This window comes from Phalaenopsis equestris, unplaced genomic scaffold, assembly GCF_001263595.1.
Source record: "Phalaenopsis equestris unplaced genomic scaffold, ASM126359v1 Scaffold000223, whole genome shotgun sequence".
NCBI classification, from domain to species: Eukaryota; Viridiplantae; Streptophyta; class Magnoliopsida; order Asparagales; family Orchidaceae; genus Phalaenopsis; species Phalaenopsis equestris.
Genome location: NW_018164665.1, coordinates 225,351 through 249,135, shown reverse-complemented (window position 1 = coordinate 249,135; position 23,785 = coordinate 225,351). Strand labels below are relative to the sequence as shown.

General features: G+C 35.0%; 2 protein-coding genes across 2 annotated transcripts in view; one reads left to right on the top strand and one right to left on the bottom strand.

Moving 5' to 3' along the window:
• LOC110023253 (single-stranded DNA-binding protein, mitochondrial) overlaps nt 1-4,183 on the top strand; it is a 22,164-nt gene extending 17,981 nt beyond the window's left edge. The window contains 2 exon segments of the mRNA XM_020722566.1: nt 3,842-3,901; nt 4,000-4,183. Of these exon segments, the coding sequence (XP_020578225.1) occupies nt 3,842-3,901; nt 4,000-4,016 (77 nt within the window). The 3' untranslated portion in view covers nt 4,017-4,183.
• A 13,740-nt stretch (nt 4,184-17,923) lies between these two features.
• LOC110023238 (cation/calcium exchanger 1-like) lies at nt 17,924-19,795 on the bottom strand. The gene is made up of 2 exons (XM_020722549.1): nt 19,221-19,795; nt 17,924-19,170 (listed from the first exon to the last, which is right to left on the bottom strand). Exons 1-2 carry the CDS (start codon nt 19,792-19,794, stop codon nt 18,056-18,058), a joined length of 1,689 nt encoding a protein of 562 aa, XP_020578208.1. The 5' UTR covers nt 19,795; the 3' UTR covers nt 17,924-18,055.
• Nucleotides 19,796-23,785: the final 3,990 nt, after the last annotated feature.

The window sequence follows — 23,785 nt, the reverse complement described above, 5'->3', positions numbered from 1 at the left end:
CCTGATTTCTATCGAGAGTCTTCTTAGGTGACTTCAGTTATTTAAGATGTAATTAATTATAGGGGCTTGCGCTTATAGGAAGCATGTCCGAACCCAGGTAAAATAAACTCTATTTAATCTTTGTATTAAATAGGGGAATTTGTCGGTCATATATAAAAAAAGTTCGCAGACCAAACGGATGTCACAAATCTCTTAGTTTGCAGGATTGGGTCTATCGCTGAGGTCTACACTTATCTCTCGGGAAGGTGTAGTATTTGCGGTATCAGACACGATTATGCAAACTATCAGACTAATGAGATCCATTTAGTCTCATTTTTCAAAAATTAAAACATACTACTTTTAAAACTCAAACTATATATATCTTTTATACTTAAATTAAATCTCAAAAATTATTTTCATATATCATATTTTTAAATCTATCTATATCGAAAAGTTGACCGACACACTTGAACTTGGGCGAACATATCTGTATGAACAATGAGGCGATCTATTCTTGATTCTGATGAGTTCACATTGATCTTGGCAAATTCATACTGGTTTTTGGTGAGTTCATATCTATCTTGACGACGAGGTTAAGTTAGTCTTAGTAAATTATCGTGGACTATCATGCCACTGAATTTTGAGATATTTTTTTGGTATATATTTAATTTTTTAATTCTCTTGTATCTTTGGAACTTAACTGCAACAAGAATGAGTGAATAATAATAAAAGTATCTTTTCCTTTGAGAAAACAATTTATCGTTATTTTACTTCCCTCTTATGTAGAAATTTGATTTCACTTTTCTGACTTCTTAACTAATTTCGTCCTTGTAAAAAGAATTTAAAAAGTATTATATATGTGTGTGTGTATACACGTATTAGAAAAGTAATAACTAGTATTTTATATTCTATCATTGTTGAATTTCATGTTGATTGTGACATTAATGTCTTTTGTACATCTCATTATCATTTGAAGTCTGTAAATAGAGATATTCTTCTTTCAGTTAAACTCTACTTGATTCATTCATCCTCTTCTGTTTGAGCTTTGCAACTATTCAAAATGTTTACTCCCAAGGATAATATTTTTTTCGCTAAAGAGGAGATATTGTTGCCAACATTCTTAAAGAAGCAAGAAAGGGAAGTAAAAAAAAAGCTCTTTTGAAAAAATTGCAAGCTAAGAGAGTAAAGTAATAACTATGGAAGCAATTGAGGAGAAAAGCCATGCAACCTTGGGTTAAAGAGAGTAGATTTAGAAACTATTGAAGCAATTAAGGAGAAAAGCCATGCTATCTTAGTTGAATCAACAACTTCCTTGGTTCACTCGTGAATATTCCACCAACTAAACTAGTTGGTAAAGGCTCAATTCCCCCTCCGAGTCGACATTTGAATTTAACAAGGCTTACAGTTTTTTTAGAGGCCTTTGTGCACTAAATAATTGTGTGATGAATTACTTATGAACTCAGGGAATGAAGTAAACATTTCCAGTGGCACACACAAAATACCTGAATGTGACTCCGTAATAGTAAAGAATATCCTGCACTTCTAACTATCATAATGTCTAATAAAGAGCAATCAATTTTGAATTGGTGGCATGGTCGATCCGAGGTTGGAGATTTTCTACTTTGCAGGAGGCTTTGACTCTGCAATTTCTCTTGAGAAAGTATTGGTCAGTTGCGCTTGTGCTTTTTAGTTCACTTTAGGCAAGGTAACAGTGAGGGCGTAAACAAGCTGAATTTGAGCGAGCTTAGTGTTTGTGTTTAGATTGTTTATTTTTATTTATTTATTTATTTATTTTGTTTGAAATCAGCTCATTCGAAATCGGTTCGTGAAGTGCATGTTTTATTTTATTCATTTGTATTTGTCTAGTTATGTGCAACTTGTGCTCGACTCATTTTTAGCATAAATTATTTTAAAATATTAAAATTTAATTTTTTAGCTAAAACGCAACTTTTTGACTTATCTTATTAATACAACTATATAAAATTATTACTAAATATTAATTTTTTTAATTTTTCAAGTATTTTTAGCGGAAAAAGAACCGAACATGATTGCTCAATTGATATTTGTGCTTGGCTCCTTTATAAATTAAGCCCAAAATTTTTATGCTTGTTTTGCTTCTTTAATGAATGACCGAACATGAGCTCTTTAACAAAGCCGAAGTCAGTCTATTTACAAGCAAACTAGTTTTTTTGACAGCCCTAGGTGAGGGAGTAGAATCTTAATCGCTATCAAGCTGGTTGAGTTTTATCATGTCTGGTAGGGTAACGCTCTTGCCATCAAGTCTCCTACGGATGACAAAATTTGATGATCCTTTCTGCATCTTCACTCTAGAAATGTTTCTAGAAACACACTCCAACGCTCTCTCTATCATCCTATTTAATCTTTCTTACATCTTAGTGAGCTGTCTTCATGTAACTAGCTTTTGTTCGCCATCTTTATTCATATCTCTCTGTTTTGTGCTCTTTTTGAAGTGAATTTCTGCTGCTTTTTGGCACGTCTATGCTTATCACTCTTCACAAGCTGTCGGATCCAAAAGTGCCCGTGGATAATACCAGAACCTTACTAAAATTTATAATAAGAGGGAATAGCAAAGATTAAGAGAGAGAGAGAGAGAGAAGCTCTTGTGTCTTTATTAGAAAAAGTTTAAATATAAAAGTTTATGTAACTTAGGTTCTCCTTTTGAACTTTTATTTGTGTTTAATTGTTATAGGAAAGACTCATTAAGCTACATCTATTAGAAGAATACATAGCAAATCTCATGATCGTTTACTGAACATGAATTTGTTTGGTTGTAGTTTTCAAAGAATGAGGGACTGAGGCCACTAGTGTAATGGTTGAAAATGTCAGCTTATTAAATAAATTTGTTGGCTTGGTTGAAGAAATGTGTGCGAATAATTCCTAAACTTTGAATGAGTATGTTGGAGTGTGTTGGGGTGAGCACACCTGAACTTGGGTGAGTATGCTTGAGTGAACAATGAGGCAAATTCTCCTTAATTCTAGTGAGTTCACGTTGATCTTGATGAGTTTGTGTTGGTATTGGAGAGGCCATATTTTCCCTGGCAAGTTCATGTTAGTCTTAGTGAATTATTTTGGGTTATGCCACTGAACCCTTGAGATAACATTTATTATATAAGATAGCATTAGAGATGACCCAAAAACTCAATTTTTATGATATTTTTGAATATCCGAATGGAGAAATATTAGATTTTCCATAATTTTAATCGATGTTCATGTGAGTGAAAATGAGCTTAACTGGGTAAAAGGAAAGATTGAAAGTTTATGGAAGGGAAGGTGAGGAGTCTCTCTGAGTTGGAAGAGGCTGATTAGCTGATATTTGTGCTGTTGTGGGAGTTTGAGACCTAAAGCATGCCAATGCACTTGTGCAATATACCACGCCTGCTACCAGATAAGTCACTTATCTGGTAGCATTTGGGGTAGATTGTGTAAATGGATTTTGTTTTCTAATAATCTTCTAGTCATTTTTGTTACTCAGGAGATAATTGAGGGTGCATTTGGGGCAGCTTGTGCTTATCCAGATAAGTCATTTATTTGGAAACGCGGACCGCGGGATTTGACCCGTGTTTCGCGTTTAGTGTAAAAAACCAACTGCGTTTTCGAATAAGCTACTGAAACGCATTTTCCAAATTGTAAGGCGGCGTTCTTAAAACGCCATCGCAGCGGATAAGCTGCCCCAAACGAAGCCTAAGTGCTTAGTTAAGCTTGTATATGATTTTTCTTTTTTTTTATACATCAATTTGATTTAGGCGTTGTATTCCCCTATGATTGATATTCTTAAATAAAGAAAGAAATTGCTGGATGCACTCAGAGCCTCTAAACCTTTTCTTGCATACTTCTTTTTCAGGCAAGGTTCACCTCATCAAATCCGGTGATAGTGCTTCTGAAATCAACTTGAACGACTTGAGTATGTTAATGCTTACATTTGCTTTAATCTCTCCCTCTAATATCTTTTTGCCATTGGCTCTTGATATCTGTTCATTTCTGAATTTGTCTATCCTGTAGGAAATGGAATATTTTGATTGCTGTGCAAGATGTTACCTGCCATGAATGATTTGGGCGTAATGCAATCTACCTGTTATCATTTTTGCTCTATGCTATCTTTAACATGAACTGAATTATACTGAAATTGACTTTTGAAAAAACTATGTTGTATTTAAATGAATTGTGGATTTAAAAAAAAAAAAAAATTGTTTTGTTTATGCAGCATGGATGCAAGAAACTTAAATAGAGTATCATAATTCAAGCAAAATGAGATTTTTCTCTAAAGAAGCCATAAGAGAGTAGTAAATACAAGAAGCAAACCAAAAAGAGATGGTGTGTATAACTATTAAGTATTTTTGGCATGTATACAAGAACAATGTGTACATGTTCATATATTGTGTACTGTTTTTAATGTTCTCCAGTGTTTAAGGGTTGAGATCAACTCATGTAGCTATTCCTTGGATGGTAGTGGCTGTTAGTGGTTTTTGCGATTTGTTAGTGTGTTTTGTTTCACTGCCTCTCAAGATCATGATCCAGAAGTGGATTTGCAGTTTGTGATGGAGTTGCATAATCTGGTGGTTGGCAGAAGTTTGGTAAGTGTATCTGTAAATTGATCTTGAGAGCGAGTGGCAAACTTGAATTTCCTTTAGAAAGAGTATGTTCTTAGATGAAATGATAGTTTATTAATCTTTTATGCTTGATACGAGCATAAAAGATTGGATTATTGGCAAGAGCTATAGTTGAGTTATTGTCACAGAAAAGCGCTGTGGGATTGGTTTTGGAGGGATGCTGTCTGTTGTAGCTGCGGAGAGTGCGGGATACTCGACTTTGAGGAATGACTGCGACACTCAAGTGGGTCTAATTATTGCGTGCGGAGAGCGCATGCAGAGCTGCGTGCGCTCTCTGATCACAGCCGCGCATCGCGGCTGTATGACAGTGTGCACTCTCTGCACGGAATAATCACTCCTCAAGATGGGGTGAATTGATTGATTTTAAAAATTGTATTGAAATAATTTAAAAAGACTTTTTTTATGAAGTAAACAAGTATTATGATTAAAATATGAAAAAAAAGCTTTCACTGGTGTAACTTTCGAAATGATTTTAGCCAAGAAAATTAGTTTGAGACTTATTGGCAGAACAATCATCCTTTGGAGAGAATATTTCCTGGGATTATTTAAATTGATTATAGGTCTAAATGCGCTTAATTAACAACTATTTATAGGCTAATTTGGTGAGCCATAGCTCTCTCCAAGCTAGAGCTGTAAACGAGCCGAGCTTGAGCGAGCTTAGCCTTGGCTTATGTTCGGCTTATTTAAAATTGTGTTTGAAACAGGCTCTTTATATATATATTATAATATTGAAATGGTCTCACTTTGGATTTATGTTGGAGCAATCAATGTAAAAACTCACCATATGAAGGCTTCCCGTATATTTCTTTTATTTATTCCCGTTATTGCCCGCCCCGGTCCTCCGATTTCGCTCGAAATTGACTCGTTAAAATTAAATTGAAAAAACAGATGTAGAGTATTGGATTCAAACCTAGATCAAATATATGCTAAAGAAGATGCGTAACCACATTATCACACAAGTAGTCATGTTTCAAATAGGCCCGACCTGATCATGTCGCAAGCACAAGCAACTGCCCACGCCACCCACCACGTAGCTCGAACCCGGCTAGCCCGTGTCTGCACTAAATTGATCCAATCCACCGTCGTGCATCACCTATCGCTGACCACCATGTTGTCGACCACATACGCTCACAATCGTTGCCACCGTTCATCGCCATCGCTGGTCTCCATCACCACAAATCACCGACTGCTGCCTACCACAGTTTGTCATTGCCTCCAATTGGCTCCCATACCAAAATTTTGTACTTCCTTTATTTTTTATTTATTTTTTGATGACACAATCATTGTCGCTCAAAAATAAGGGGCAACAAATGTATTATTAGGAAATTTTATCATTTTGCATGAATCTTGAAGGATCTTTTGAGTAATAAATATTTCACATTCAAATTCCAGATCATCCAAGGCCTTGATTTTGATAATTTATATTCAAATTGACCACCTTGACAAGTCAAACTCAATGATACCAAAATTATTTTGATTTGAGTTCAATCAAGTTCAAATCAAGTTATTAAAGCACAATTAGAGACTTATTGTCAAATTGAGTGTTTGATGAGAGGATTCTAACGAGCCTAGGCTCGCTTAATATTAAGGTCATTAAGACCCTCAAATTATTTAAAAATCACTTATAATCAAGGGGGGTTAATATGTGTCATCAATTAGGTGTTTACGAGATTTATTCGCCAAATAATTAAATGTCCATCTCTTAGATGCTATAAATAGACTCCCTCTCTTCACTTGAGAGAGAGGGCAGAAGGAGTCAAATTCCAGTGTGGTTTTTGATTAAACTCCAGGCAATAACTCCCATCCTCCATGGCTGCCAACCACCATTGACCATCACCTACTAGCCACCATCGACCATCATTGGCCATCCACCATCAAGCACCGTCGAACGCCTCTGGTCACCGTCGTCGACCGCCTCGTCTCTCCACCATTGATACTCTCATAACTAATGATGTATCCCATATATGGTTTAATAATGTATCCTAAATACGGTTTAACTACATTGTTTAATGACATATAAAAAATGTGGTGTGATAAATAACATCGTATTAAAGTTCGGATGATAAATCTCGGCCTTCATAGATATCGACAATTGCCGACCGTCGCTGATCGCCACTGCCTGCGAACTTTGCTAGCATACGACGTATCCCAAATATAGTGTAATGATGTATTTTGAATATAGTGTAACAATGTATCACAAAAATGGTTTAACGACATATACCAAATTCTATGTAATGAATAACGTCGTTCTAAAGTCCTAATGATAACTTCTAGACTCCATTGCTATCGACCACCGTCGAATATCGCCCACTAGTTGCCCTCGACCGCCCCTGACCACCCTTACCCGCCTCTATCGGCAAAATCTCCTAGCTAATGATGTATCCCAAATATGATGTCAAATACAGAGCAACGATTTATCCTAAAAATGCTATATTGACATATATCAAATACATTGTAATGAATAATATCATATTGAAGTACTAATGACAACTCTCGGCCTTCATAGCTGCCAACCTCCGTTGACCACCGCCAATCGTCCACCATTGACCGCATCCAATCACCTTTGCTTGCCACTATCGACAAACTCTACTAGCTAACATTATCCTAAATATGGAGTATATGAATAATTTCGTATTGAAGATCTAATGATAACTCTTGGCCACAACTGCTTACAATCGTCATATTCATAATAGATTGTCTTCTTTCGGACTCCTAAAATTTTCTATATGTCGTATACTAACAAGTGCCGCCTTTAGTGTAAGATAAAAAACTTTAGAGATGGGTTGAAACCACCAATCGGTGTAGCACCAACTACGATATTTGTGGTTAGTTACAATTGTATCTTCCCACTATGACCTTTATGACAAACTGACGCTACTGTAGCTACCAACTATGACTTATGTGACCAATTGTGACCTATATGACTAAATGCTAAGGCAAATTCCAAGTACGACTGATGCATCATCAGCTACCAACTATGACCTATTTGGCCAGTTACTATTATAACTTTTTACCACATCCCCTGTGGCTAAGTGACGTCTTTGTAGCTTCCAACTACGACATATGTGGTCAGTTACTATTACAGACATCGCCTAAAGCCTCTGCAGTCAACTATCGCTATTGAAACCATCGACTACAGTCTTATGAACAACAACAGAATTTATAGCAACTAAGCATGACTTATTATCATTACTGTCAAAAACCACTTTTTTTAAGCCCAATTATGACTGTAATTATCAGTATCATAATTTTATTTTCTCTTACTCAAGGGAATAATTGATCAATATATTTACAATCAATTGATTATTTTGATCAGACCGTCTCATTTTTTCCTTTTCCAAACTTTTTTTACTTAACAAATCATAGTGTCGTCTTTTGCTGCTTTTTTATCATCTATATATGTTGGATTTTCGCGCAACGCCAAGATATTAAATAATCACTCTAACACCCTGAATTTTCAGCCATTCAACAATTGAAATAATAAACAATCATAAAAATAATTTATTAAAAAAATGGTCTTTAATCACTGAACCCTTTTATTCAAAATAATAAATCATTAAAATAATATGTTGAAGCAATAATATGCGGAGTGCTTTCAAATCTGTCCCAACTTCAGCAGATAAGCCGATAAGGTTTGGCGCATGTTATGGTGGATAAATGCCATCATTATTGTTTGTTTTTAAGCCAAAAGATTAATGACATGTTGTAATGCTGAATCTTATCTTATTGAATTTAAGAGGTAACGTACGTTAAAGTTCATTTAAGCAATTAAAAAATCATAATATTAAGATGGTTAATTACTATCACCGTTCGGGGGCAAAGTAATACATTACGACATCTGGTTGGTGGTGATCGAGGGTGGTTAGTGGTGGTCGATGACGGTTGGCAGGGGTCGGCGATGGTCGACGATGATTGGCGTGGTCGACGACGGAGGTCGGCGGTGGTTGACGACTATCGGCAATGATGCTGAGCTGCAGCTTCACCTTAAGACCTCAGACTCTCTCTCTAGACTTCAGCTTCCACTCATGTGAGGGGTGGGAGTCTATTTATAGTCTTCTAGTTGCAATTAATGCAATAACATCAACCATTTTGATCAGACGGTTCAGAGACTTTCTTTCGATTATGCTGTGTTTGATGGACATTTGAGTGCCTTAACGATGTTAGAATTGAGTAATCTTGGGCTTGTTGTATTTGTCTTTTCGAGGCGCTCGATTCGAGTATAGGTATCTTGGGCTTGTTGTATTTGTCTTTTCGAGGCGCTTGATTCGAGTATAGGTTTGCTAGTGTCGACATCTGTTTGACCTTCCAAATGTGTACATAATAAATCTTCCAAGGGTGGTTTAATGACATGATTTGAGCTTGCTTTAACTCAAATTTGACTAGTTTTTATATCATTAGGTCTGTCTCACCGAGCCGGTTAGTTTGACTGTAAGTTTGCTGAAATCGGAGCTCTAAATGAATTTTTATCAAGATTTAAACTTTTCTTGCTTGAAATGTCATCTTGGTACTGTGTCATGTCTCGAGATTCGTGCCGAATGATACAAATTTGTTGTTGGTGTATCTATACATATAAAAAAATATTTCACTATACTTTTCTTAAAGTAAATTTGATAATTTTTAACCTTATTTTAACACAATTTATTTCAAAATAAATACATGCAATAAATACAAATTATATGAAATGCTTTTCTGAATTATAATAACTTCAATAAATATTTAAAGCAAAAAAAGGGAATGAAATAAATTTATATATTTATATATGCTGTTACAAATTGAAACAGGCTGCAAAAATTATTAAATTTACATTGAAATTAATATTGCATATAAAGAATATGTTTTGTTTAGGTCAAAAAACCCCATCCAATAATTGGGAAGCCCATCCTTGTTTTGCTATTTCTCATATGGCTCAAGAAATTACTTAGTGTCACTCTTTATTAATATCAACTAATTGATATTGAAGAGAATTGCTTGGAATATCAAGATAATTTCTAATTCTGAAGATTATTGGATTTATTTCGGAAAAAAAAAATAGAAAATGAGTATTTTTTGTTGTACACAGAAAATATATCAGCACGAATCTCAAGGAGATCTAACGGTACAAGAAACAAAAGAATTATCTAATTGTGGAGCCATTGATAGAAGACCCGGGCGACCCAGGCGCACGACCACAAGAACCGAACTCAAAGGCAACTATTATAAAGATGAGTACGTGACACGAGCTAAGCGGCTCACCCATACAAGAGACTAACGATCATCCAAGCCTAAGAACTTGATGCAGCCAAGACTGAGAAAGGAACCAATTCCTCAAAGTGTGGTGAGCATGGCTTTGCCATATACAATAAGAGATGCTTTCCATGGTACAAAGCCTAGCAATTATAAGTACTCAGTGAATATAGAGCACACTATGAAGTTTTGTATTTAAAAAATGGATGAACTTAAGGAATAAATAATAGCTGATACAAGAAGCCTACATTGGAGCATGTAACAGCAGTAACAACTCATATGGAGATGATACCCGATTCTTTAGAATTAATTTTTCTTAAAGGAGTAACAACAGTTAGAGGATTAAGAGCTTTACATTCTACTCCAGTAGAAAAAGATGAAATCATTATCCTGGATAATAAAGACTTTTGTCCCTCTGATCAAGTGCCTAAGGAAAAGTAATTAGAAACATAGAGGAAGCAATGACTACAGAACGCTTTCTCCATAAGATTGTGGACGCCAAACTACTAGAGATGTCCAATTTTCATGCATTGGAGTCTTACAAAGGGAATGTATGATATTGACCATATAGCTTCATTCGAACTGGTTGTCTATTTACTGAGGCTTAATGACATGTTATCTCTTTTTGATGACTCTTATATAGTTTGCCTATTGTTAGTTTAATAAGTTTTCACTTGGGTAATGACTTCTTTCATCGAGTTTAAGAGGATTTTCATTTCATAGTTCCCCAACACATAAGAGATGTAGACAAGTTTGTAGGCACTATGGAGAATGCATTTAAATTTTGGAGACATTACAACATGGAGAAGTATCTTTCGAAGAAAAATTTTAGGTAGTTTCATAAGAAGTGTGAACATTATCTTATCGAGCATGGGGCTAAGAGAAAATTTGAGAAGAAGCGAGTTCATCCCTTTGATGAGCAAGAACCTTCTGTAGAGAGGCAAATTTATCACTATGTGAATGGGAGTTCACTACCTCTCTTTCATCATGCACCTATTACAATTTCAATGAGGGTCTATATGACGAAGTCAGTGAAAGCTATACAAAATAGGAAGTATTTCGGAAGGACAATATTTATGAAGACTAGTAGTCACTTACATGACCCAAATAAGTATCATGTTATCATAGATAGTGTGGTCATGATATCGAGGATTACTAACATCAAAAGTGTAATACCTTATAATATATGTAAAATAATAATAATAATAATAATAATACTAGTTCTATGATAACTATAATGCATATATATATATATAAAGTGGATATGATAATAGACTATCCTAAATTATAAAGCAATAGTTGCTAGAATCATGATATGTTAAATTTTTTTATAGAAAATAATCCAATTAAAGAACTACAAACTTTTCTCTTTGTTATTATAAATTTTACTTATCTTATTTTTCAAATTAGATAAAGTGATAAAGTAAAACTTTTATAGAATTTATTTATATTTATAGAATACATAAAAACATAAATTTGAATGAGAAATTGAAAGCTATAATCAAAATACAAGAAGGAAGCTGTCTAATTAGTACTTGCACTAAGTTTTGATAAATTTTTAAGACTATGGAGATAGAAATAGATAAAATCATCAACATAAAAGTTTTTGATAATTTTCTTAAAATTGAGAACATATAAGAACATAGATTTTGAATTAAAAATAAAAATTTTCTAATCAAGATATGTACAATTGTCAACTTATTAGAAATTGCCAACTTGGTTTAATTTTTAAGTATGATTATGCAAAATTAATATAATCAACAAAATATATAGATAAGTTTAATGATATAAAGCATTAATTATAAAAATTGATACCTATAAATTTACTTAATATTATAGTTTTTATATGATAAAATAAAGGCAAGCATGGCATGAAGCATGGTGAGATGGCTTAAAGATGCATATGATAGATTGGTATGGATGGAAAACTAATTGATATAAAAGAGTTAACTAGAGTGCTTCTTACTTTGGAAAAATACCAAAGAAAAAGTCGGTCAAGTTCTGGGTAGGATATTAGGAACAGGAGATGCTAGGGTTTCATTCTAGAGTGCTTGTGAAGTCAACTTTCTTAGGCATTGTTCTCTTTGAAAGGTAGGATACCATCCTTTTATTTTAAAATTCATTTAGTTTTAATCTTGCATAATTTTTAAAATATTTTTTGTGATAGATATTGAGTTCTTTTGAAAATTTATTCATGGTACATATAAATCCTTTTTCTATTATGAAAACAAGCTCCATCTATTGATCTGATTATAAATTTTTACATGAAGATTCAATTTACAATTGCATGTCAATATTTTCTTGAAGAATTGTTCGTTTTACTATTATTTCATCATAAGAAAACTTTTTGTACTTTATAGTAAAAAAGATGGCAACTTATTATATAAATTATAAGAACACTTATGGTATTATATCTTATGGTATTATATGAGAATCTTGTTACAAAATGAGCCTATCAAAATATGAGAAGTGTTTGATATTACATGTCCATGAAAGGTTAATATCTCATGCAAAGCTAAAATCGCATTTTTAGGTCAACCCTTTTATGATTGTATCATTCTTAAGATAAAGTGTGAGGCATCCAAAATGGTTTTAATATTAATACAAAATATTTCTGTGGTATTTTTTTAATTTATACAAATATCATTTTAAGTAAGGAAAAATGGAACCATGAAAGAAGTGCCCAAATCAAGACTTTTTAACTTATTTAAGTAATCGTATGCATTATGGTTCATAAAGTACCTATATGAAAAAAAATATTTCTTATTAAATGGATAAAGTGCATGTAAAATAAAAGTAAGGCAAAGTAAATAATCCGCAGATTGGTAAAATTAAAGATTTCCTTACAGAAGAATAAACTGATGAGTTTATCTAAATGGTTAAAAAAAATAAGTGAATGGTTCTCGTTATTGTGTAAAGGGTAATGAATGATTATACAAGATTTTATAAAATGAGTATACATTATACAAGATTATTATGAAGCCTGAAAGCATTATAATAATGATAATATATATGATGAAGAAGATCCAATTATTATGAAGCCTGAAAGCATTATAATAATGATACTATATATGATGAAGAAGATCCATTGTTACACTAAGCCATGAAATGAAACATTATCATAATGTAAGATAGTCAATCCCATCATTATTAAAAGTATATGATAGTTGCATTTTGTCATGATTAAAAGTAAGTGCTTTTACACATTTTCATGCATCCTTGAATGTACAATATTAATGAACTTAAACTATGTAGCAAGTTTGTAAACATGATTGTAATTTGCACCATGAAAATTGAGAAACAAATAATAATCAATCCTTTCATTATGAATAAGATAAATATGCATATTATGTCTCTTTTCATTCTATATTCCTTACATGTGATGAGTACTTGCATAAGTTTTGAGTAACATGCTATGCTTTATGCTTAACCTTATTGTATTCTTGGCATTGATTGCCTTGAGTTTTGTTTTTGCAGCGACATGGGACTTTTGAATGTTGTGTAGATTCAAATGTTTTGGTAGTTCAAATGATCAAGCACGTCATCATAAGTAGTAAACCACCTCTAAAAGTAGAATACAATTTTTTATAATAGGTTTGATTATTCAAACTACGAAAACATTAGGTATCTGCATTGATCTGTTGTTTAAACCTCATAGATCATTCCACTATTTGAGATAAAGACTAAATATGGTTTAAATTAGTTTTGGGTCTTCTTCTTCCTATAAGGGAAAGTCCCTATACTTAATTACATTTTAAGCAATTGAAGTTATTTAAGAAAAATCTTAATTAAAGTGGAAGTTTTATCCTCAAGAAATTTCTAAGTTTAGGCTTCCATGATTGGACATTGGATTTCCAAATGAGAAAGGCTTGAAATTTAAATTGTTGTTATCAGAAGCCAAAAGAGGAAAAGGTAGGGGACACTCAAAGATATCGAGGCAACCTCTGTGATATCTCGAGTAATCCTGTTGTATGACACTTGACATTTTTGAAGAGAATCTTAAAGTTTCACTCTGATGTTTTATTAGAATGTTAGGATTTATACTGCATGACATACGATCATGTAGGAGCCTATAGGTGAGGATTTACGCCATCACTAGATGAACAGCCTCAGAGACCTAGGGTGAAGTTCACCGAGAGAAATGAAACTTCAAAACCTTAACCTAAAAGAAGGGAAAACATAGAATTCAATGGACTTACAACCCTGTCTGAAAATGGGCTATCATTTAAACCACCTAATCGCATTCAAAACCATGCATGGTCGGTCTCGATGATGCAAGATAGGGTAGGTTGTTGTTTATTAAGAGTAATAGGTTTTATGATAAACCAAGCTGCCTAGGTATGTATGATATGCATGATGTCCTAAAACTAATCCAAACATATTCCTAAATTTTAAATCTAAATATTTTATGCCTCACCCCACTCAAATGTTTTTAAGTAATAATAAGTGCATAAAAACAAGCTGTGTAAAAGGTTATGCAAGTCCTTGATGATAAATCCATAGCATGTCTACTCAAAAGGTCAATCAATATGTATAGACATAACTTACTCGATAAGATTGTGGTTTTTACGGGTCAAACTACCTCTTTCCGTGCAATGAGTGAGGGTCTGAAGATAAGAAATATGAACAATATTTTATACATATGCTTACAGAGCATGTTATCCTTCATGTTTCTAAATCGAAAATGAGTTTTTAATCATTTTTATTTGGTGTCAAACAAGGTTGTTTAAATGTATGATGTTTCTATGGTTGTGAATGTAGTGATTTATGTGATTTAATTTTGGTTATGAGTTTTATTTTAAGAAGTTAAGTTGAAGTTATTTAGGTTGGGGTAGAAGGTTTAGTCCATAAATGGGCTTACCTGTAAACCAGACAAAAGGAAAAAAAAATGTAAATATCAATCAATAATTTGGGCAGACATATCAAATGAATACAGACAAACTGATAGTATGAGTCCCAACACTAACTTATGTCAGACTCATCAACTAACTTCATCCAAACTATCATTGATGATTTAGTTGAGGTTCATCTTTCGCTTTATATTTTGTCTTCTTTTAAGTAGTTTGGATGTTTACAGTCAGTTGACCTATTGATCTCATTTTTGTTGAGGTATAATCTTTCTTCCTTAGGAGCCTAGGATCTAGCCATAGGACTTTCCTGTTAACTATTCCTAGAGACAAGTAATGGTACCCTCACCAATTGAAATCTCAAACTCTTTTTTTCTCATCTTGAAGTTCTACATATTGGTTATAACCTCTAGCACTTAGTAGGTGGAGCTGATATAAGAGAGCTCAAGAGGGGTTCCCCATAGGACCCTCTGACATTAGGGTTGACCCTGGGTGATGTGGAGTTTAATTGTTGTTTCATTTATTAAGAATAAATGATATTTACTTTTGCCTTAAATTCTCATGTTCTTATCAAAGTGTCGTTTTCAAGAAGCAAGAGAATTGAAAAACTAATTATGTATATGAAAAATGTGACAGCGCTAATCCTAAGAAGATCCATTAGTTTAGACAGAAGAAAATCGAACAAAGGAGGACCCACTGATAGAAGACCAAAAAATCCACTTATTTGGCCGAATGCAGTAGTTCGAGCCAAATCAAGGAAGACCAAAACTGACCGAGTCATGAAGAAAACCTAATGAACCAAATCCGAACTCGTTGTGCTAAATGAGATAGACATATAAGTCAACCACTATGAGAAAGCTGAGCTAAAGCATCAAGCTACCTTTTAGTAAATACTATCCGAGGAAAGAATGCAGTTCATCCCACCTGTCATCCCATGAACGCACCTGAGGTTTCCTCATCAAGGACAAACACTCTGTCATATAACTGAGCCGCTCAATCACCCCTAACGACCATCTCATCAAGAAATAAGCTATATATTGAGTTGCAGTGACTCGCGATTTACTCAATACCCTAGTCTAGTTTTACTGACATGAGATCCTTATCTAGGAATCGAGCATCGACAATAAGACTAAATCAACTGATTAGAAAAGTCTAGCCGATAAGCCATTCCTATTAACCCAGAAACTAATCGAATCCAACCGATCAGTTATGCAAACTCAGCCCAGCCGATCGAACCAGCCTTATCAAATCAAATTCAGGCTAACCCAACCAATCAAATCATAGGGCAATCGAGTAATAGAGTCATGTATGTAAGATATCAAAGATATCTTATAACGACCCCATTAAAGAAAGGGCAAAAATATTAATTTCAAGTATTACACTCTCTCTTATATAAATATAGAGATTATTTTATGCGAAATTAGTGATAGACTATGTTTTGTTGTTTATTTCTCTTTGTCCCTCTATCTCTCTCTTTTGGTATGCTTTAACTTCTGGGTATGATTCACAAACAACATAATAAAACTATATTTTTAAAGTAATGATGAAGAAACTGTACATCGATGAATTGCGATGTGATTTCTTGGTGACATGACACGTCGACATCTGGCTGTGAAAGAAAAGACGAGATTTTAATGGGAGGCAAAACAAAATGCTACACATGGGGTATTAAAATGATTTTAGGTTTTTTGTTCTTAAATACTAAACTTTGGGTATGACATGCAAATCCTAATGTTTGGGGTCCTATATATTTAATTTCTTAATATAAATTAAATTAAAATTAATTTTGAGCTAACACGTTTGAACACTCAATTTTTTGTTAAGCTCTACTAGTGTAGGTGATTGCTTAATTTTGATATGAATATAGCATATGAATTATTAATTTTGTTTTATTCTAAATCAATTTTTATATTTATTTATATAACACTAATTTTAAAATTATATAAAATTATCATTAATATTAAATAATTTAATATAAATTAAATTTTGTCATTTATTTTATTTAATATAATTTTATTATTAAATATTATATAAATAAATATGAATATTTTAAATAGATATGTAAATCTATAAAATTTATACGATATATAATTATAATAGAAAAATAAAATATTTGTGTTTACTTTACAGACAACGAAATAATTATTTAGAATACACATATTTTATTTTAATCTGCATAAATTTAAGTAGAGAAAAAAAATCTGCTTCAAATATTTTACAACTAATCAAATCATCCTTCAAGTATTCATAATATGCCACATTTAATTCACTCTACATATCTTTTACAAGCAACTAAAGGTCTGTTTTGGGCAGTTGCAGCTTATCAACTGTAGTCTAGCTGTCCCAAGAAGCTGCTGCGGTGAAACTGACTGACTATTTATATCAAAAAACTTTATAACAGTTGTTTCTGGACATATTACTATTCTGCCTCAGTTTAATAATGTTGTTTGTAACATAACTCTAATAAATTTTATTTCTAATTATATTAATAAATAATTTTCTACTTATTAAAATAATTACTTAATACCAATAAATTATTGAATTATTATTTATCCAACAAAATCTTATTCATTAATTAATCATTGAATTATTATTTTTTTTAAAATTAATTAATAATTAATTAAATTATATAATTTAATTGAATTTAATATATAATTTAATTCGCATTAATTAATTATAAAATAAATACATATAAATCTTTATAATTATAATTAATTTGATATTCAATGGAATGAATTATACAAAAATTATAATTAACTTGATAACATATTTATTGATTTTTATTTATTATATAATTAAATTAATTAAAACTAACTAAAATAAAATTATACTAAATCCTGAAACCCATCCTCTTGTACCCCTTCCTGCTCAAAAACCTCGCTTACCACTCTCCCCAGAAAACAACTTCGTCAAACAGAAGAGGGACCAGGGTTTTGGCCGTCAAACAGTAGAGGATGGCTTCATCGAACAGTAGAGGAGCACGAGTGTATTTAAAATGGCTCGAACATGGGTCATGAGGTTTGATCTGTGGCCTGCGTTTCGCCAAAACGGCATCCCATCACTCTCATATTGTCAAACCAAATAGCCGCGTTTCGCGGCCTAATCGCGGCCTCTCCCTGCACCGCACTCCCACCGCCGAATCAAAAAGACCCTAAAGAGTCCCCAAGCTAAAAACACAGCATTAGTTTACGTGCACTGATTGATATGAGGATATACTTACACAGTTACACTTAGATTAGGATACAGGGTTAAAAAGCAAAGTTCAGATATTAGATATGTAAATACATAGGAATTGGGGTACGTATGTAAAAAGCCCCACCTCAATCCCCCACCCAAAAAAATAAAAAAAATAAAAGAGGGAAATTTACATGCCCAGCTTCAAGGTCCAGAAACTCCAATTTTCAACAAATCAAGGCTTTCAAGCAGCCTAAAGCAAAGAAAAAAGGAATAAATAGTCAGCAATCCAACCCCCAAACTCCAATTCAGCTTCATCCCCTTCCTTGGCAATATAACCAGAGCCCACAACAATCCTCCCACAAGAAATCCAATAATCACAAACTCAAAAGGGTCCTCAGGAATCACAAATGCTTCAGGATAAGATCCCCAAGAAGACATAAACAGTGACATCCCCAACCCAACCAAGATATTGAAAATTGGACCAGCATAGCAACCAGCTATTGCAATCTGAGCTCCATCCTCCCCTCCATTAACAGCCATGGCCACATTAGATATGAGGTCCCCAAGTGAATTCCCCCAAGCCAGAACTATGACTCCAAGAACAGAAGGAGTTGCTCCAATTATATGCCCAAATGACACAAGGAGTGAAACAAGTTCTCCCGCTACCATGTAACTCCACACCACGCTCATGAGAAAGCCACCTGCAAGCCATGGAAGTAAGAGCTTTGGTGGATGGGAACTTTCAGTTCCTTCCATGGCAGCAAATCCAAGAATCATTCCAAATAAACCAGCAAAAAGAAAGATTGTGATGCTTTCTTCAGAACCCACCCCCACAGTCTTGGAATTCCATAAAGTTGCAAGAAGAGTTGGCGACAGTATCACTGAAGCAACCGCAAATGGTTTAGACCATCTCTCTTCTGTCACAACTGGGATTGTTAATCTTCTCGGGAGAAAGAGTGGAAGCTCTATCAAGAAAAGGAACCAGCTTGACCAAACCCAGGAATTTAAAAAACTCTGCTTTGCTTCAATTTCTTTGCTTTCATGAAGATCCTCAACGGACTGATGCTGCTCCACTTCAATGGATTCTAACAATGGCACTTCAAACTCCTTCCTGCAACATTTCCCGGTGGAGACCATGATAACATAGAGAATGTACAGAGAAATGCAGAACATGGACCCCAAGATGTGAATTTGGCCAACGACAAGTATCAGGAGAAGAAAACAGAGGCTGAAGAGTAAGTAACACAGGTCTCTGGTAAAGCTAAAACGATCAATGGCCATAGCATGATTCCATGAGCTGCTGTTGCTAACGCAGACGCTGATAACACCCTAGCATGATTCCATGAGCTGCTGTTGCTAACGCAGATGCTGATAACACCCACGACAGCAGTAGAGACAAAAAAGGCGCCACCGAGAACACTGCAAAGACCGATCTCACTGTTACCGTTGCCGCCGGCGAAGGAGACGATGCTTGCAAAGACATCTGGTGCACCGTTGCCGAGTGAGAGAAGGGTAACGCCGGCGATGGTTGGGGAGAGATTCAGCACACGAGAGAGGCCCTCAAGTGATGGGCAGAAATATTGAGAAGCAGTGCTACCAAGAAAGTAGAAGAGAATCAGAAGCCAGAGGAAGAGGATGATGTAACCCAGAATAGGAGAATCGCCATAGATGCAGTAAAAGAGATGGAGGTAATCCAAGTAGCCGTTACTGCCACAGTGATGATTGGTTTTGAGGTAGGAGCACTTAGTTTCGCTATCTTCGAAAGCTTCTAATGCTCTGCAATCATTAGGGTTTGCTGGGGACGAGCGTTTGAGGATCGAGGAGAGAGAGATGGACTGGTTCGAAGAAGGCAAAGGGTAGAAGAAGATACAGAAGAGGAAGATAATGAAGGAGAGATTGAGGAAGATAAGGTGGGACTTATAGAGAGAAGTAACAGCCATCTGCGTGGGGGGAAGAAAGGGTTTTGAGAAAAAGGAGGGAACTTGATGATATAGTTTTGAAGAAAGAGATGAAAGGCGACGCCTTTGAGCTTAATGGTAAGTTGCGCTTCGTGTCTGTGGTGACCGGCAGGAAAAATTATTTCATGCGGATCTGCGTCCGCACGCAGCTAGCTTAATGGTAAGTTGCGCTTCGTGTCTGTGGTGAATGGTAGGAAAAATTATTCCTTTCGGTGGGCCTCACCTAAAATTTTTTATTTTTTTTTTAAAAAAACGGAAATAATCCTGACCGTAGATCACCGTGATCTACGGCCAGAATCGAACACCGCATGCAGAGATGCATGCGGTGTCCGCACGCAATAATCTCTCGACTGGTAGGGGTTTAGGACGGGAGAGGAAGATGAAAAGGAGAAGGGGAGCGAAAAGGGCATGTATGTAAATGCCCCTTTAATTTTTATTTTATTTTTGTGATGATAATTGAAGGACAGTGAATTGGGTAATATCGGATCTTATCAAATAAAATTTAACCTTATAAGGAAAGGATATAAACATAATTATAGCAATTACATATTTGCTATTTTGAATGAAGAATGAATTTTTTTTTTTATCAAGGTTCAATGTTTTAATATTTGATTTAAATTTGTTGGTAAATAATTTTCATCTTGGAAGGAGCAATATTGGAGAAAAGAGCACTTAGAAGAGAACGAAGATGAAGAAGAAAGGAAAGAAGGAGAAGGGGAGAAAATTTTTGTTGGTTTTTATTGAGCTTTAAGAAAAAATAGTTGCATTCATTTGTGAACAAATATTACATCTGAACTCCAGACGTATAGATACTTCCAGAGTCCAATGAAATCATGATACGTGGATGTTATGAAAAAATTTTAAAAAAATCGTTTTAGCACAGAAGAATATTCCCTCGTTATTCAGGTGTTATTGTGGTGATATTCATGTGTTATTGTGTTATGAGAATATTTCTGGTGTTATAATAACACAATAGAACATCAATACTATCATAATAAAACTTGAATAACGCGGAATAACACAGGAGGAATATTCTCCTGTGTTATCAGACCGTATCACAAGAAAACAATTTTTTTTTTTATTTTTTCTGTCAGCTCCACTTGGAGATGATTCATTGCACATAGGACATATCTCTACGCCCGAAGCCCTGACGTGATAATTTTTCTTCATTTGTTGGTCTCCTTATGTTTGGCAACCTTTTTTTTATTATCGAGTATTGCACGATATATGGTACATACAAAGCTACATATAAAAAATATTAAGTTGTACACATAATAGTGTGCCAACACGAATCTCAAAGCAAATGAGAAGCTCAGAAAGGAGGTGTGAATGATCGAGCGAAGGGCTACCAATGATCTTTTCCAGATGAATATTGGCGAAACAATCACCTTATCTGAATGATTGACAGAAGATGCCAAGAGAAAGTCTCGTAGGGTGGTAATCAGTTTTCAGAATGATTGACAGAGAACCTCTTTCGAACTTTATATAGACCGAGCAAAGGATTGGCAGACGATCAACCATCATCAGTTGAATTGTCCCCTTGTTTTATTTTATGCAAATAACTCTGCAATTACTCAAGTGCCCCTCCTAAAAAGTAAATAATGAGGGAGCTAATATGCATTTTTGTAATATTGGGACATAAACATATATATAGGGGTCCCTATTATGAATGAAGATGACATTTGATATGTCTATTATTGCTCTCTCTCTCTCTCTCACTCTCTCCATCACTTCTTAATAACATGTTCCATTTCTTGGGCGTGTTTTCCAAACATTTTTGGATTCAACAACCTTTAAGACACGGTGAGCATAGAAACTTGTCTTCAACAAGAAAAGGAGCCCAACAACAGTAGTAGGGAGAGTCTAGCCAGAGGACCGAAGAAAAAACAACATGCATTCGAGAGTTCATGGAAGAATTTGTTCAACAATGCCTGCAATATTTGAGAACTCAAATCACTAACATGATGTCATGATAGTTTGCAGAAGTCTTTAGGGTGGCCGCTGCCTTAACAACGACCTCGGTTCCAGTAAGTGAGCCAACACGACAAGGAATACCCAACCCCCCTTAAGGGGAACTACCAGCCAACAACGGAAGGAGAGTGATCCAAGTGTAGGAGAAGCCCGATGACGACCTATACCAAGACAACATCGAATCCACCCTCGTGGTGGAGAGAAGCTGACCGATGTGAACTGAGGTACAAAGGCAGTCGGAGAATGCGTTCTTCCTATAGGTCTCCGAAGAAGTTCAAATTTTCGGTCTTAGAGATGTATAATAGAAGATTAGATACCAACAAACATCTCTTGTCATTCAAATTATCCATATGCCTATTAAAAATTTCTGATGCCCTCAAGTGTAAGCTCTTCTTCACAATGCTGAGACCGGCTGCATTAAGGTGGTTTGACGGATTGCCCGTGAGGGTAATCACCTATTTTGCAGAGTTTAGAAAACTTTTCCAACCGCATTTCATCAGTGCCTTGAGGCACAAGAAGAGCGCTAGATCCTTGTGGCAGTTGAAGCAGAGGGCCGACGATAACTTACAATTTTTTATCATGCATTTCTAGAGCGAAATGATAGATGTCAAGAACTTGAAGCCTAACATGGCTTAGGTCGCACTGACGCAAAGAGTAAGTTCAGAGACGGTCTGTTTTGACCTCAAACTTAGAGAACCACAAAACATGGCTGAGATTTTGGAGATTGCCAAAAAATACATTGTCGTCTATGAGAATGCCTCTGATCCTGCTGATTAGAGACACCAGAAAAGTCCACAACAAGACAACATAGACAACCCATGCAAAGCACAAGACCATGAAACCACCCTCACTATGACGGTCACCCTGACAATCACTTTACCCAACATCGGGAGGACCAAAGGTGATAGACCGAGGCCCAGAACTACTAGTCATCATTCCACCGTGAACACCGTCGATATAATCACGAGGTGCCCTGCAAAACCCCACATAGGGTATTTATGACCGAGATGGTTTACGCCACCCAGGACAAGGACTACTTCAGGAAAGCGACGCTGATGAGGGCCAAAGCTTTCTTTTGGGATTGTAGAAAAGAGAAGTGCAAACACCTGCAAATCTTGATTGAGGAGCTGATAAAGGAGGGGATGTTGAAAGAATTCATCACCCCTAGAGTGGCAACCAAAAGACAATGCAAAGATCCCGTGGAAGGAGCCACTGATGGGCTCATTCACTCCAACACCATTCACATTGAGGGTATGTGCTTGCAATCTTCGTAGAAAGCAAGCCACGGTGAAGAACAAGCCGGAAGAGGCAGCAAACACAGGAACTCTGTGTTGCCACCTTTGCTCCGAAGCTCAAGAACCATCCACTTATCTATTTCACTAACGAGGATCTCCTTTAAAAGGGAAACCCATATAATGATGTCATTGTAATAACAATAATAATAATAAATTATCAAGTAGGGAGTATTCTCATTAATACTGTTGACCTCACTTTTGGTTGAGGTCTAGAAAACTTCTTTAGTAGCCTAGGTCTAGCCATAGGACTTTCCTATTGACTAGTCTTAGAAAATTAGAAGAGGTACCCCACCATTAGAAATTCAAAGCCTTTCTCTTTACTCAACTTGAAGTTTCACATATTGATCTTAACTTCTAGCATTTAGTAGGTAAGATCATTGTGAGAGGATTCAAGAGGAGTTCCTATAGGATTACTTGGCCTTAGGATTGACCCTAGGTGTTGGTTTGGAGTTAGGATACACAATATCCTCACAATATTCTAGCTAAAACCAATCCATAAGGACCCAAAATGAGGATTAAATTGATCCATGGTTCATTTAGAATGGATATCTATCCAATTCTATCTGAAATGCTTAACTTGGTATTTTGCCCCTAGGCACCTCCAAATTACCTAACTGCCCTTGATACCCAAATTTGGCTAAAAATTCCAAATTTTGCCAAAATACCCAAAATTGATCAAAACTCATTCCAAACACGTTGAAGACATC